The 14,209-nt window shown below is 22.0% G+C and overlaps 7 protein-coding genes across 7 annotated transcripts; 5 read left to right on the top strand and 2 right to left on the bottom strand.

The window, feature by feature from the left end:
- Nucleotides 1-2,982: 2,982 nt before the first annotated feature.
- On the bottom strand, nt 2,983-4,456 carry DICPUDRAFT_158174 (uncharacterized protein; the record flags this gene model as incomplete). The annotated part of the gene is made up of 5 exons (XM_003293308.1): nt 2,983-3,415; nt 3,481-3,503; nt 3,745-3,934; nt 3,994-4,051; nt 4,132-4,456. The coding sequence occupies 5 exons, from the start codon at nt 4,454-4,456 to the stop codon at nt 2,983-2,985; spliced, it is 1,029 nt and encodes a 342-aa protein (XP_003293356.1).
- A 1,125-nt stretch (nt 4,457-5,581) lies between these two features.
- Nucleotides 5,582-6,923, top strand: DICPUDRAFT_158175 (uncharacterized protein; the record flags this gene model as incomplete). The annotated part of the gene is made up of 2 exons (XM_003293300.1): nt 5,582-5,625; nt 6,773-6,923. 2 exons carry the CDS (start codon nt 5,582-5,584, stop codon nt 6,921-6,923), a joined length of 195 nt encoding a protein of 64 aa, XP_003293348.1.
- Nucleotides 6,924-7,377: 454 nt separating this feature from the next.
- DICPUDRAFT_158176 (uncharacterized protein) lies at nt 7,378-7,878 on the top strand (the record flags this gene model as incomplete). The annotated part of the gene is made up of 2 exons (XM_003293301.1): nt 7,378-7,410; nt 7,636-7,878. 2 exons carry the CDS (start codon nt 7,378-7,380, stop codon nt 7,876-7,878), a joined length of 276 nt encoding a protein of 91 aa, XP_003293349.1.
- A 143-nt stretch (nt 7,879-8,021) lies between these two features.
- Nucleotides 8,022-8,990, top strand: DICPUDRAFT_158177 (uncharacterized protein; the record flags this gene model as incomplete). Its single annotated transcript, XM_003293302.1, has 3 exons — nt 8,022-8,110; nt 8,185-8,330; nt 8,974-8,990. The coding sequence occupies 3 exons, from the start codon at nt 8,022-8,024 to the stop codon at nt 8,988-8,990; spliced, it is 252 nt and encodes an 83-aa protein (XP_003293350.1).
- A 173-nt stretch (nt 8,991-9,163) lies between these two features.
- Nucleotides 9,164-9,812, bottom strand: DICPUDRAFT_158178 (uncharacterized protein; the record flags this gene model as incomplete). The annotated part of the gene is made up of 2 exons (XM_003293309.1): nt 9,164-9,177; nt 9,212-9,812. 2 exons carry the CDS (start codon nt 9,810-9,812, stop codon nt 9,164-9,166), a joined length of 615 nt encoding a protein of 204 aa, XP_003293357.1.
- An 84-nt stretch (nt 9,813-9,896) lies between these two features.
- On the top strand, nt 9,897-11,807 carry DICPUDRAFT_158179 (uncharacterized protein; the record flags this gene model as incomplete). The annotated part of the gene is made up of 3 exons (XM_003293303.1): nt 9,897-9,940; nt 10,370-10,479; nt 11,686-11,807. 3 exons carry the CDS (start codon nt 9,897-9,899, stop codon nt 11,805-11,807), a joined length of 276 nt encoding a protein of 91 aa, XP_003293351.1.
- A 1,710-nt stretch (nt 11,808-13,517) lies between these two features.
- On the top strand, nt 13,518-14,033 carry DICPUDRAFT_158182 (uncharacterized protein; the record flags this gene model as incomplete). Its single annotated transcript, XM_003293304.1, has 1 exon — nt 13,518-14,033. One exon carries the CDS (start codon nt 13,518-13,520, stop codon nt 14,031-14,033), a length of 516 nt encoding a protein of 171 aa, XP_003293352.1.
- Nucleotides 14,034-14,209: the final 176 nt, after the last annotated feature.

Below are 14,209 nucleotides of genomic sequence, written 5' to 3' on the forward strand. Positions count from 1 at the left end.
AAATATAACTAAAAATGATAGAAATAAAATTTTATTTACTATCATATTTAGTTTGATTTTATATATAAAATATATAAATATATAAAATAATAAAGAAAGAAAAAGTTGAAAAAATAAAATATTGAAAAATGTGTGAATATTATTTAATTAAAATTATAAAAAAAAAAAATATTATTGTGTTGAAAAATTGTAAAAATAAAGCTATTATTTGTGTGAATAAAATAATAAAGAAAAAAAAAAAAAATGTTTTCTTTAATTCAAAAAAAAAAAAAAAAAATTAAAATAATAAAAATTTATTTATTAAAAAGAAAGAATTGTTTAATTTTTTTTATAAAATAAAGAAAATAATTAAAAAAATAATTGTAAAGCAATAATTTAGTTTATATCTTTTTTTATATTATAGATTGATCATTTTTTTTATTTGATTTCGATTTTTTATTTAATTCTCTTTTAAATGATACCCAAAACATTAAACTAACTTTTTCATTTTAAAAAAATGATTTTTAAAAAAAAAAAAAAAAATTAATCAAATTGATTATTTGTATGATTTTTACAACTAAATTTAAGAAATAATATTAGATTTTTTATTTAATTATTAGTTTTAATAAAAAAAATAATTATAAAGTAATTTATAATATTTAAAAATTATAAATATGTGTTTTTTTAAATAAAAAAATAAAGGAGATTTTGATCCATGTTTTAATCCATGTAGTGGTAACAGTAACATTATTAATATTGATATTGATATTGGTCATCGTCGTAAAAGATGCTTCTAAATTTACTCTAAAAAAAAATTATATTTATATATTACCTTAAACTAATTCGAGTAATTCTAAAATAACCTATCTATTTTTGAGATCTCTTAAGAGTGATTCTTTGAGCGTACTAAATTTTAAAAGTTGATGATTTGTTTGTTCTTTTAAAAGATTTAACTTTTCTTCCATTCATTGTCTTATCTCCTCTTCGATATTTTCAATTTTCAGTTTTACAGTAATTGAGTATTTTCATTTCTAACTGTTTCTAAATGAACCTTTTGAGTCAGAAATCTCTAATTTTCAAATTTGTTCATCTTGTAACTTTCTAAGTTGTTCAGCCTGCATCATCATTTTAGTTCTACAATAAACACTGCTATTTCTTTGACTTTCTATTAATTTGGTTTCTAAATCTTTTTCCATAATCCTTAAATTTTCTATTCTCTAAATGTATTTATTGAGATATATTATCATTCGAGGATGCATCCACATTTTCAAATCAGATTAGGGTCAATTTCGTCCAAATAAATACAACATACAATAATAAAATAATAATAACCAACCATATGGGTGTGTAAAGGAAATAAAAAAGATATAAACGTAATTACTAACCATTATAATTGTTATTAATCAATATTAGTTGTATTCAATCAGACCTATTATTCTTTCATTAAATGGGAATAAATCAAAGAATTGCTCCAAGAAAACAAAATCTTAGAATCAAAATATAGAAAAATAAACAATTAGTTATAAAAAATAAATAAAATAAATAACACTTTTAATTTTTTTATTTTTTTTAAAATTTATTTTTTTTAATTTATTTATTTATTAAAAAATAACATCCTTCGAGAGTTGAATGTTGTTTTTGATTGAATGTTTTCTTTATTGATATTTCATTATCCATTTTTGAAAATACCTAATTATCCTTCTAAGTTGTTCAACCTGTATCATTTTAGTTGGAAGCTCGTCATCGAGATTTCTTGGATCTACTGCTATTTCTTTGACTTTCTATATACTGTTTGGTTTCTAAATCTTTTTTCCTTGCTAAATTTCCTTTTACAATTCTATAACTTTCAAATTCATGTTCAATCTCTTTGATTCTATACCATTGATTTCTTCTGAAGATTGGGGGATGGTGTTTTATTAATTATATGATAATAAGTCGAATTTGGTGATGTTTGGGTGTGACTGTTATTTATTAATGAGGACTGCCTTTGGTTTGGTATTATATTGATTTTTAATTTTTATAAAATGTTTTAATATTAACTTTCTTAAAGGCTCATAATAACCGAGGACTGATTATTGATTTACTGAGTAAATATTAATATTGGGGTATTTAAATATTGTGCTCGATTATTAAATTTATTTTAATACTGAAAAGATTTCGGGTAGGCTTGATTTATTATATATTTTGCATGATTTGAATTTTACTCGAGATTGAAAGACTTTGAAAGAATTTGAGTTTCTGCGACTTTGTGACTTTTTATGATAGTTATTGATATTGGTTTTGAGATTATTATATATAGAAGTAATATTTTGTGGTTGGATTTATTAGGCCAGATATTTATATAATTGATTAAAATCCTTTCATTCATGATATCGACGACAGCAGATCTTGTAAGGGTATTGAATGGTTTTAATTGGTAAATCTATCTTTTGAATATTAATAGAAGATTATTTAGTTTATGTCAGTAATTCTGTTTCTATTTCTTCAAAGATGCCATTTTCTATATGTGGGTTTGTTGTTGCTGTTATTGTTGTTTTATTCATGTATTGATTTACTTACTTATTCTCGAAAGGTTTAAACATATTTTCAGTAATGTTAAAATTATTATTATTATTTATTGTATGTGCTATAGTTTACATTAATAAAATTATTTATGTGTTTGTTTGTTTGTTGTGTTTTGAAAAAAATAAAATAAAAAATAAAATTGTAATTATATCATGAAGATCTATATTTAATAAAAAGGAAAATGGTAAAAAATAAACATATTATTTATAAAAATAAAATTTTATTATATTTTATATAAAAATTTAATGATGTTTTATATATACTGAAAATATTTTCGATATTAAAATCATTTGATGTTCCAATATATTTGCCTGGCCAGGGAAAATGTATTTCTTCCATAAAATAGATTGAAATATGTGAGTGTTTGATTTTATTATTATTATTATTATTATTATTATTTTTTTTTTTTTTATAAAATTATTAATTATTATTGATTTACTAAAAGTTCTTTTCTAAAGCTTTAGGGTTGATGATGCTGTTGCTTATGAAAGCTGATGCTGATGATGAGGAATGCTGATGGTAATGAATGCTGATGATGGTGGTGATGATGATGAGGACCAAAATGAATGCTGATGATGATGATAATGCTGAGGACCAAGATGAATGATGATGAGGACCAAGATGAATGCCGGTGAGGATGCTAATGATGATGATGATAATGCTGAGGACCAAGATGAATGATGATAATGATAATGCTGAGGACCAAGATGAATGCCGGTGAGGATGCTCATGATGATGATGATGATAATGCTGATGACCAAGACGAATGCCGGTGAGGATGCTGATGATGATGATAATGCCGAGGACCAAGACGAATACTGCTGATGAATGCTGCTGCTGATGAGGACCAAGATGAATGCCGGTGAGGATGCTATTTATTATTTAACTACTTTGGTTATATCTTAAAGCTTATTATTGTTTGATTATTATCATTACTAAATTAATGATCTTATAATTAACTATTAAATTTTTTTTTTTTTTTTTTTTTTTTTTTTATTTTCAACCAATGTCTTCTATATTTTGTATCATAATTTAGTCTAGTTGTCCTAAGGTAAGTTAAAATATTTATTTATTATGATATAGAATTATTCTAGAAGACTAAGTTTTTTAAAATCTTTTTTCATAATAAATAAATTCTAAAGTTAATAATATAAATAGGTAGTTTTTGTAAATCTAAATTGTTGCTTTTTTAATAATTACATTGACAAAGATTGCCTTAGGTTGTGGTTCAATTTGGTGGTGAAGATTTGAATTTAAATAACTTCTAAAGTTATCAAAAATTTTGCAAGGAATCCAAACCATCATCCAAATAATAAAAAATAAAAATGCCATAGCTTTATATGACAAACTTGAAATGGAGCTTTCCAAAACTTCTGCTAAAATTTTAAATCTATATTTAAAAGAATTAGTAATCAAAAAATGTACATATAAAATGATTTAAACACTTACTTTAGTGATTTTGGAGGATCTCTATCCATACAGAGCTCCCATGCTTTACATTTCTCTTCTTTTTGAATTTAATTAAAAATAAAATTGGAATTAGTTTAAAGAAATGTTTTGATTTATAAAATTATAAATTATAAATACCTGAAGAGAGATGGTTATATTTAATATCTACATCATTTAATACTATATTAAATGTAAAATATACAGAATAAAATAAAATAAAAACTATTAAAAATTTAACTATTAAAAATAAATATTCTACTAATACTATTAGTAGATAATGATTATTATTTTTTTTATTATTATTAATTTTATTATTATTATTATTATTTTTATTATTATTATTGCTATTTAGTTGTTTTAATTTTTTTTTTATTATATTGTATTTTACTAATAATACAATAAAGAAAACAATTAATAATACTTCTAAAGTATAAATAAAAAGGTTATTATTTGAAAAATCCATATTTATATTAATATATAAAAATGAATGTTTCAAATAAATATATTTTATATTTTTATTATTGTTATGAAATTAAATTTATATGGAAAAATTATTATTGTGTTGTAAAATGTAAAAATAAAGCTATATTATTATTTGTATATGAATAAAATAATATTGAAAAAAAATAAAAATCAATTCTTTAATACAATAAAAAAAATAAAAATTAAAATAATAAAAAATAAAAAATAAATTCAAAAAAAATTTATTTATTAAAAAGATAGAACTGTTTTGAAAAATATAATTTTTTTTAAAATAATATAAGGAAAATAAAAAAAATAATTGTAAAGTAATAATTTATTTTATATCTTTTTTTATATTATAGATTGATCATTTTTTTATTTGATTTAAATTTTCTATTTAATTCTCTTTAAAATTAAACTAACATTTTCATTGCAAAAAATGATTTTTAAAAAAAATTATTTCATTAAATATTAACATTTATTTTTTTTTTTTTTGTTTTTATTTTATATTTTTTTATTTTTCATAGAATCTATTGAAAAACATTTAAACACCAATTAAATAATGAAAATATTAAACTCAAATCAGAAATTGGGAAATAAAGAAATTACACATCCAAAGAGGCCAACATATTATTGGTTTAAATAAATAAATAAATAAATAAATAAATAAATAAATAAATAAATAGCAACTAATCAAGAGAGGCAATATAAAATAGCAATTAAATTTAACCCCAAACAAAAAAATAAGATAATAAAAATATTATTAACCCAAAAGTTTTTTATATTTTAAAATTTAAATATCTTTTTAATGAATAATCTTTATTTAATTTGAATCTTCCTTTTGTAACTGTGAATAATTGATTACCTGCAAATGTGAAATCTTTATCTTTATCGTTTACTTCTTCTATTATTAATTTTATTATTGCATTGGATAACTGAAGCCTTAAGCCATCTTTCAATTGTAAAACCTGTATATAATTGAAATTGTAAATAAATAAATGAAATCAAGTAAAACAAGTATATCACTTTTAGTTTTTTGTTGTGGTCTTCTTTATTTTATGCAAAAAAAGTTGATTGCTAACTAATATTTAAAAATTACTTTTGATTCATAAACTGCCTATATAATATGGCGTCTATTTTCTATATTTCTTCAACGATGCCAGTATATGGGTTTGTTGTTGTTGTTATTGTTGTTGTTTTAAAATAATGTATTGATTTTCTTGTTCTATAAATGTTTTGAACATATTTCGGTAATGTTAAAATTGTTATTTTTGGTTTGATGTACTATATTTTACATTATTAAAATTTTAGTCAATATCAACACGTTATGCCATTATTTATATTTATTTTTAAAAATAAAATAATTTTAATAAAAAATTTTTATTTTTATTTTTTTTTTTTTATTTTTTTTTTAATTTTTTAATTTTTTTTTGGATCTAAAGACTTTTTTCGATCACAACAAACAAACAAACACATAGATAATTTTAATAATGTAAACTATAGCACATCCAATAATCAATAATAATTTTAACATTACTGAAAATATGTTTAATACCTTTCGAGAACAAGTAAGTAAATTAATATATTATTTTAAAACAACAACAGCAACAACAAACCCATATACATAGAAATTTGCATCGTTGAAGAAATACAGAAAATAGAAACAGAGTTACTAACATAAACTAAATTAACTTTTATTAATATCCAAAAGGAAGATTTACCAATTAGAATTATTCAATACCCTTACAGGATCAGTTGTCGTCAATATCATGAATGAAAGGATTTTAATCAATAACATAAAGATTTAGACTATGTTTATTAAATACAGCAAACCTATTAAAAGAGATTTTATACTATTTACAAATAATAAATACCAATCCATCCACCAACTATCGCTGAATAATAATAATAATAATTTCAAAATTAATAGCAATAACAATCATAAAAACATTGGCAAAATAAAAGATTAAACTTAGATCCAACAAAATACTAAACACTAACAAAGATATTCAATCTAATCAACTATTTATATGAATCTTAATACATTTGCTTTGGAATGATAGAACACAAATAGTTTAGATAAAGAAAAGGGTAAACTTCAGCTTTCGTAAATTTTGTTCTAATTGTGAAACAGTCCAATGGTTTTAGCTTATCAAATATATTTAAAATATGACCCCCAAAGAATTTAGTATCTGATAGAGGTTCAAGTTTCATAAATGAAGTCGTCGTTTCAATAAACAAATTCTTTAAAGTAACTCCAACTTTCGCTTGCCATTCTTAAACATATGGTTTAACTGAAAAGTTTAATTCATCTTAGTTCACAAGTGCCTAGATTTTATTGTAAAGAAGACAATACAAATGATCCACAACAATCAATTGGTTTTGCTTTATTCTCATATAGTATTATGCTTCATCCTTCTACTGGCATCTCCCACCATTTTTTCAACTTTATAAATGCAAACTTATAATCAGAATTGCCAAGTACTAGAACTGTTCAAGTATAGAGGTTATTTATTCTTTGTAGAAATGAAAATTAAAACCTATGCAGATTGCAACTTATACACGTAATGTATCTTTAATTAAATTAAAATATGCAAGATATATAATAAATCAAGCTAACAATCACAATTTAATAATCAAAACAGGATTTTAGCAATCAATTAAATAATTCAAAAAATTAATCAAGTATATATTTAAATATCTTATTAAGATTCAAAACAATTCAAAAAGAGAAAGGATAGTATAACAGTAGAAATTGGGAACCTCCTAACTTGGTATAAAGACTTAGGTCCTAAGACAACACAATATTTAATTTTTGAAGCACATGACACACCAAATGCCACAACCACAACATCTGCAGCAACAACCAGAAACAATAGCAGCCAGACCAAGACTACCTGAAAAAAAAAAGTATTTATTTCAATGAAATTGACCAACGAAATCTTATTAAAGAATGTGATTATAAATTTTTTTTTGGATGCATCCTCGAATGATAATTTATCTCAATAAATACTTTTAGAGAATAGAAAGTTTATAGCTTATTAAAAAAGGTAGAAATTTTTGGAAAATAAAAACTAAGAATAAGGTTAAAATTAATCAATAAAGAAGTGCAGCTCAAAATTTTCTTATCAAAAGCAGAAAACAAAATCAAAAGTCCCAAAGGTTATATTAAGGAGTTAGAAATCTTTTGGTGATTCCCCTCGTTCATCTGGTTCACAATCTGCTTCAAGTGCCTCTGCCATTGGGGAAAACGATCAAGTATTAAAAGTAAAATACATTTTATTAGCAAAGAAATTATTTAAAAAAGAAGAGGAGAAGAGAGAACTTTTAGAACAATTAGAATTAACTCAAGAAGGTCTTCAATCCGAAAATCACAATACAAAATCAGAGATTATAATTTTTCAAGATAAATTCAATAAGTAATCTTTCAACACTGGTCATGATACTTCAGTTGGTATATCAGAAGTTTCACCAAGTTCTCGTACTGATAGAGGGGATGGATCCATCAGCATTGTTTTCTAAGCATGAATGCATTCATTAGTTTTACATAGAAATCGATTAAAAGTATGAAATCGAATGTTGGTAGTTCAAATGCAGGCAGTTATAGAATTACAAAAGAGAATTTAGCAATGGAAAAAGATTTAGAAACCAAAAAGTTAATAGAAAGTATTTTTGTTGTATATCCAAGAAATCTCGATGACGAGCTTTTAACTATAAATGATGATATAGGCTGAGCAACACAGTTAGAAATGAAAATACTCAATTAAGACAAAGAATGGAAGAAAAGTTAAATCTTTTAAGAGAACAAACAAATCTTCAACCTTTAAAATTTAGTACGCTCAAAGAATCACTCTTAAGAGATCTCAAAAATAGATGTAAATAGGTTATTGATTTAGAATTTGTTTAAGACCAATATCAAGATCGTAATGACAGTTTGAAGCATTCCAAGAAACCGGTGGAAAAGATCAAGAGACAATTTTAATTCAAACAAAATTTGACGAAATATATAATAAAGAATTATTTTCAATTATAAAAAATCATAAACATCATTTATATTAATTAAATTAACAGATAACAATAAGTAAAAAAGTATATTTAGTTCATTTTTATATTTCAAGAAATTATAATTTTATATAATTTCTTAATAATTAATAAAAAATAAAGATTAAGCATTTATTAAATATTTTAAATAACTTTTATTTTCTTATTTTATTTCTATTTTAATGAATTATTTTGATTGCTTCTATTGGCGTGGGTGAAGTAGGATGGATCATTTGAATTTACATAGACCAATTTAATAACCATAATTACCAAGAATAAACAAAAACCCCAATGTTTGATATGTGACTAGAAATGGTTGGCACTGAAAAAGAAAGAATAAACAAAAACCCCAATATTTGATTTATAAGAAATGAAGGTTGATAAAGATGAGATTGTTTTTAGGATGTAGCTGACTTTTTTTTAATTTCATCGATCAATAATTGAAACATTGAATGAACGATTTTATTAATAATTTAGTCTTCATCGATTTCTAAAAAGAAACATAGAGTAAAGTATTTAAACTATTAATTTAATCGCCACCTATTTCAATATTAATCGAGTATCCATTATCTAAAAGATCATCATCATCTTAATGTATATCTTCATCTTAATTGCCTTATAAGCCTTCATAACTCCCAGTACTTCTATAAAGTATCAATGAAAAAAATTAATATAATTCATCTAATTAATATATAAATATGAATGTGTAAATTACTTACAATGATATCATCAAATGGATCTTCACAAAGTGGGCAGGTTTTGTCACTAAATGATCTTTTTAAAATACATTTATAACAAAATTGATGTCCGCATCCAATAAAAGCCAAACGGTGTGGTTTTATATCTGCTGAAATACATTTGGAGCAAAAACCTTCTCTAATCAATCTGTCTTTTATTGATTTTTGGTATTCTTCCCATTCTTTTTCTTCTTTTTCTTCTTTTTCCCTTTTTTTTATTATTTCCAAATATTTTGATCCAAATATCCATTCTTTTCCTTCAGAGGTTGATGATAAAATTGTGGATGGAGCAGATGAATTTGGTGGTGGAAACTGTGGTCTAAGGTGTGATGGGAAAGTTGTGAGACCAAATAGATGTGATGGGGATTGATCATTTGTTCTAAAATATTGTGGGTGTTGTTGTGGGTGTTGGTAAAAATTCATTTGATCAAATAAATTATTGGTTATTGGGGTATTGTTATTGCTATTATTGTTTCTATTGTTATTATATTTTTTGGCAAAATATTTAATTATAAAATATAATAATGAAATGCTGATGATAGCTAATAAAATATAAAAAACAATCATTATATAATCCATTTTTTAATTGTTATGTGAAATGTTATTTTGAAAATTATTTAATAAATATAAAAAATTATTATTGCTATTATTAAAATTTATTAAATGTCAGAATATTATAATAAAAAAATAAAGGTATATGATTATTTGTATGTATATAAAATAAAGAAAAGAAAAAAAAAAAAAAAAAAATTTTTAAAAATGAAAAAGTAAATTAAAAAAATAAATTAAAAAAAAGGCCCTTTCAATGACACTTTTTCTTCTAAGTTCGCCACCCCCATTAGTTTTTTAATTTTTAATTTTTATTTTTTAATTTTTATTTTTTTTAAATTTTGATACCCCTACTGACACATAATTTAAATTTTTAATTTATTTTTTTTCATTATTATTGATATTTTTTTTTTTTTTAATTATCATTTATAAAATTTTAATAATAATAACTTCAATAAAAATAATAAATTTTAAAATAATAACTACATTATATAATTCAAAATGATTCAAAAAATAATAGGCTTTATTTCAAAAATTATAACCTATTTATTTGCTTTAATTTTTTCCATCTTTTCAAAAATAAAAAGAAATCAAATATTTAATCAAGAGTTCCATGAAGATTATGATGATATCCATTATGATACCGATGAAAACTATGTCCATTATGACACTGATGAAGGCTACACAGAGCCATTCCGTTTGGTATTAAATATTAGAGTTAGAATAACAATTTTTTAGATCATCATAAAAAAAACTAGACAAAAAGAAATTAAATTTCCATCACACACTCGGGTTGAATAGAGTCTTGGTTGTTTTCCAATTTTAGCTTTTATATTTCAGCTTCCATGGTGGTTGGTGCGCATTTAATTCAAGAATTATTAAAAGGAACTTCATATGTACACAAACGAAAGGAAAAAAAATAAAAAAAAAGTTATTGTTATTTATTTTAATTAAATATTCTAAAAGGGGTTGTATATTTTTTTCATTTTAAATTATTATTATAAAAAAATTATTATCACAGAGTTCATTTTATTACTTTATATGAGTTTTAAAATAATCATCTATATTTTATAAAATAAATTAAATACATATATTTAAAAAAAAAAAAAAAAAAAAAAAAAAAGAAATTATGTTTCTGTAAGGAAAAAAAGAGATAATTAACTATTTATTTAGAATTTTTATTTTTGCCTTTGCCCTTGCCTCTTCCTTTACTTTTACCTTTGCTACTGGATGATGTTGATTCCATACCGGTATCACTCATGTCGAAGCTATCTTCGTTGTTGAGGCTTGTATCCAAACTATTGTTTAAACTATTATTATTATTATTTTTGCCATTGGTCTTTATGCACTAATTAGATTTATTGCCAAACCAAGAGTTTACAAGTCAAAACTTGCCCAAATATTAATTTATTCTTTGGCCTCACCATTTTGATAGTATTATAAATTTATTATTTTTCATTTTTTTTTATATTTTTTGATTTGATTATTTTAACTATAAAATAATAAAAAAAAAAAATATAAATAAATTGATTATAAATAATTAAAATAAACTATAATCGAATTGATTATAAAAGAAAAGTATTATTTGTATATTGATAAAGTAATAAAGAAGAAAAAAAAAATGATTTTTAATTTATTAATTTTTTTTTAATTTATATAAAATTTTTTTTTAATTTTATTAATTTTTTATTTAAATTAAATAACTATACTTCACTTCACAAATAAAACTTTAAAATCCACATTTCCATAACAAATCTTTCTTTTTTATAATTACTATTAAAATATTGAGTAAATATCATAGAACCATATAATATCAATAATAACAATAACAATAATAACACAACAGCAACTTCATAATAATCATCATTCAGTTTAAACAATAGTAATAATTATTCAACAAAAGTAGCATTAGCATTTAGTTTAAAAAATAGTTATAGTAATAATAACAACTATACAACAACAGCAGAACCAGAACAGGATGTAACAGCATATTTTGAACAAGGTAATACCAAAATTATAGGATAATTATTTAGTTAGAGGTGACTCTACAACCATCAATAAAAAAACAGAAAGAAAAAGACAAAGATGATAGAGTGACAGTAATTTTTAAAAAAAATTTAAATAAAACTTAAAAACTATATTTTATTTTATTTTATTTTATTTTATTTTATTTATTTTAATAATTTTATTGGTAAAGAAAAAGTTAAGTAAAACTTAATAAAATGGGACATACAGCACTACATGATGAAACATGATATGTATTGCTACTAAAATTTACGTATTCTATGCCACCAATATGATACAGGATTTAAATTATGAATAAATTTTTTAAAAAAACATATAACTCTACACATTTTTTAAATTAACTCTATAAATAGACCATTGTGAATACCACTATTAACAGAATATCATTTTAGCTCTTTCATTTCGGGAAATTATAATTTGTGCATGTAATTGAACCCATTTCGCACCCGTAGCAGTTATGCATCATTTTTTTTTAATTATTAATTACAGTGCCCGGTTTATATGTAAACCCCCAAGTTTATTTTTATTTGTTTGCATCGAATCAGGTTCCAGTATAATCTACTTCAATGGATGATAACTAGTTGATAAACTTTTAGCTCTGTATAATTGTAAACTTGTGAAGAATTTGATGGTAATGATGAAATGTGAACTCTGAATTGGTAACCATATAATTAAATTTCTTATTTTAATATCAGCTCCTCCAGCTCTTCTGCATTTACTCTTATTGTACATCAAATGTGAATATATTATATTGGATTGATGTTTATTATCTAATAGGGAAAAAGGGGTTTTTAAATTAAATTATAAATGATAGAAATAAAATAAGCAGTGGGAAATGGGTGAAAAATTTAAAAAATTATTTTAATTATTTAAAAAGGGTATTTTTTAATATATTTCAAAATAAAAGAAATATTATTCTTTATTAGATATTTTTATAACAAAATGTGTAAAGAAAAATAATTATTCTGATAATGTTCTCAATGTTTTATATATTTTAAACTATTTTTTTATATAATTTTTATTTAAAAAAAATTAAAATAAAATATGTAATAAATATTTTTGTTTTTAAATATATAAAATATTACTAATTTAACATATTTTAATGATACCCCAACTAAAGATGAGAAAATAGAAACAACAAAAAAGAAAGATAAAGGAGAAGAAAGAGAAAATAAAGTAAATTAAAATAAAAGAAATTAAAAATAATTTTTCAATTTTATTTTTAACAATAAATAATAATTATCTTTATAATTTAAAAATAATAAACTATATAGTATTTGAAATTAATAAATCTTTTTATTTTAAATCTTTTTTTAACATTTAGCTAGGTATTCTGGATATCATTTAAGAGAGAATTTAATGAAGTTTTCAAATAAAAATATAGAATAAATTATTATTCACAATTTAAAATTATAAAATAAAATAAAATCTATATAGCTATAAAATATAAATTATAATAATTTAATAAAAACATTATATTAAACAATTGATTATTTTTTATTTTATTTTTTTTTTTGTAATTTTTAAAAATTTTTTAAATTTCTTTTTTTTTTTTTTCATTTATTAAAATTAAAGCTTTCGTTCACTCACACATATTTTTTTACATCCAGCTATTTTTTTTTACATTAAATCATATAATTAAATTTTTTATTTTTACACTTATATACATTTTATTTTATTTTATTTTAAATAATTTATTTTTCAACAAAAATGTTTAATATTTTATTATTTTGTATTTTTTTATTTATTGTTGTTAGTAGCATTTTTTATTACTATTTTGGTAAAATCTTATTCAAGAAATACAAGGGTTGCCGTTGCTCTACCACTAAAGGAGAATATTGCCATTATTGTGCCTTTGATAACGATTACTGGGGAATTCAATATATAGAAAGCCAAAAACTAGAATATGATCATATAATAGATAGACACAGATTATATGACAGACAAAGTTCCCAACAACACACATTCATAAGGGAACAATGTGAGGAGAGGCTACAACTATATCAATTTCAAATAAAACAACAGCAAAGACTAGATATTCCATTTCAGCAACAACTACAACTCGAACAACAACAAAGACTTCATTTAAAACAACATCAAGTTCTACAACAACAACAACTAGATCAGAAACAGTACCAAATAAGACAACAACAACTACAATACCAAAGACAACAACAACAACAACTATTTCACCAAGTAGAGCAACAAACATCTACAACAACTTAGAACAAAAAAAACAACAACTACACAACAACAACAACAACAAAACGTTATTTTTGCAGAATACTTTTAGAAATAATAACCAAAAAAAATATTAGTTGATGAAATTTATAGTTGTACCAAAGAAATATGTAAAATCTAATTATGAAGAGTTCTTATTTGTTCGTTCAATTCCCGTTTTT

This window comes from Dictyostelium purpureum (genome assembly GCF_000190715.1).
Source record: "Dictyostelium purpureum unplaced genomic scaffold DICPUscaffold_417, whole genome shotgun sequence".
Classification (NCBI taxonomy): domain Eukaryota; phylum Evosea; class Eumycetozoa; order Dictyosteliales; family Dictyosteliaceae; genus Dictyostelium; species Dictyostelium purpureum.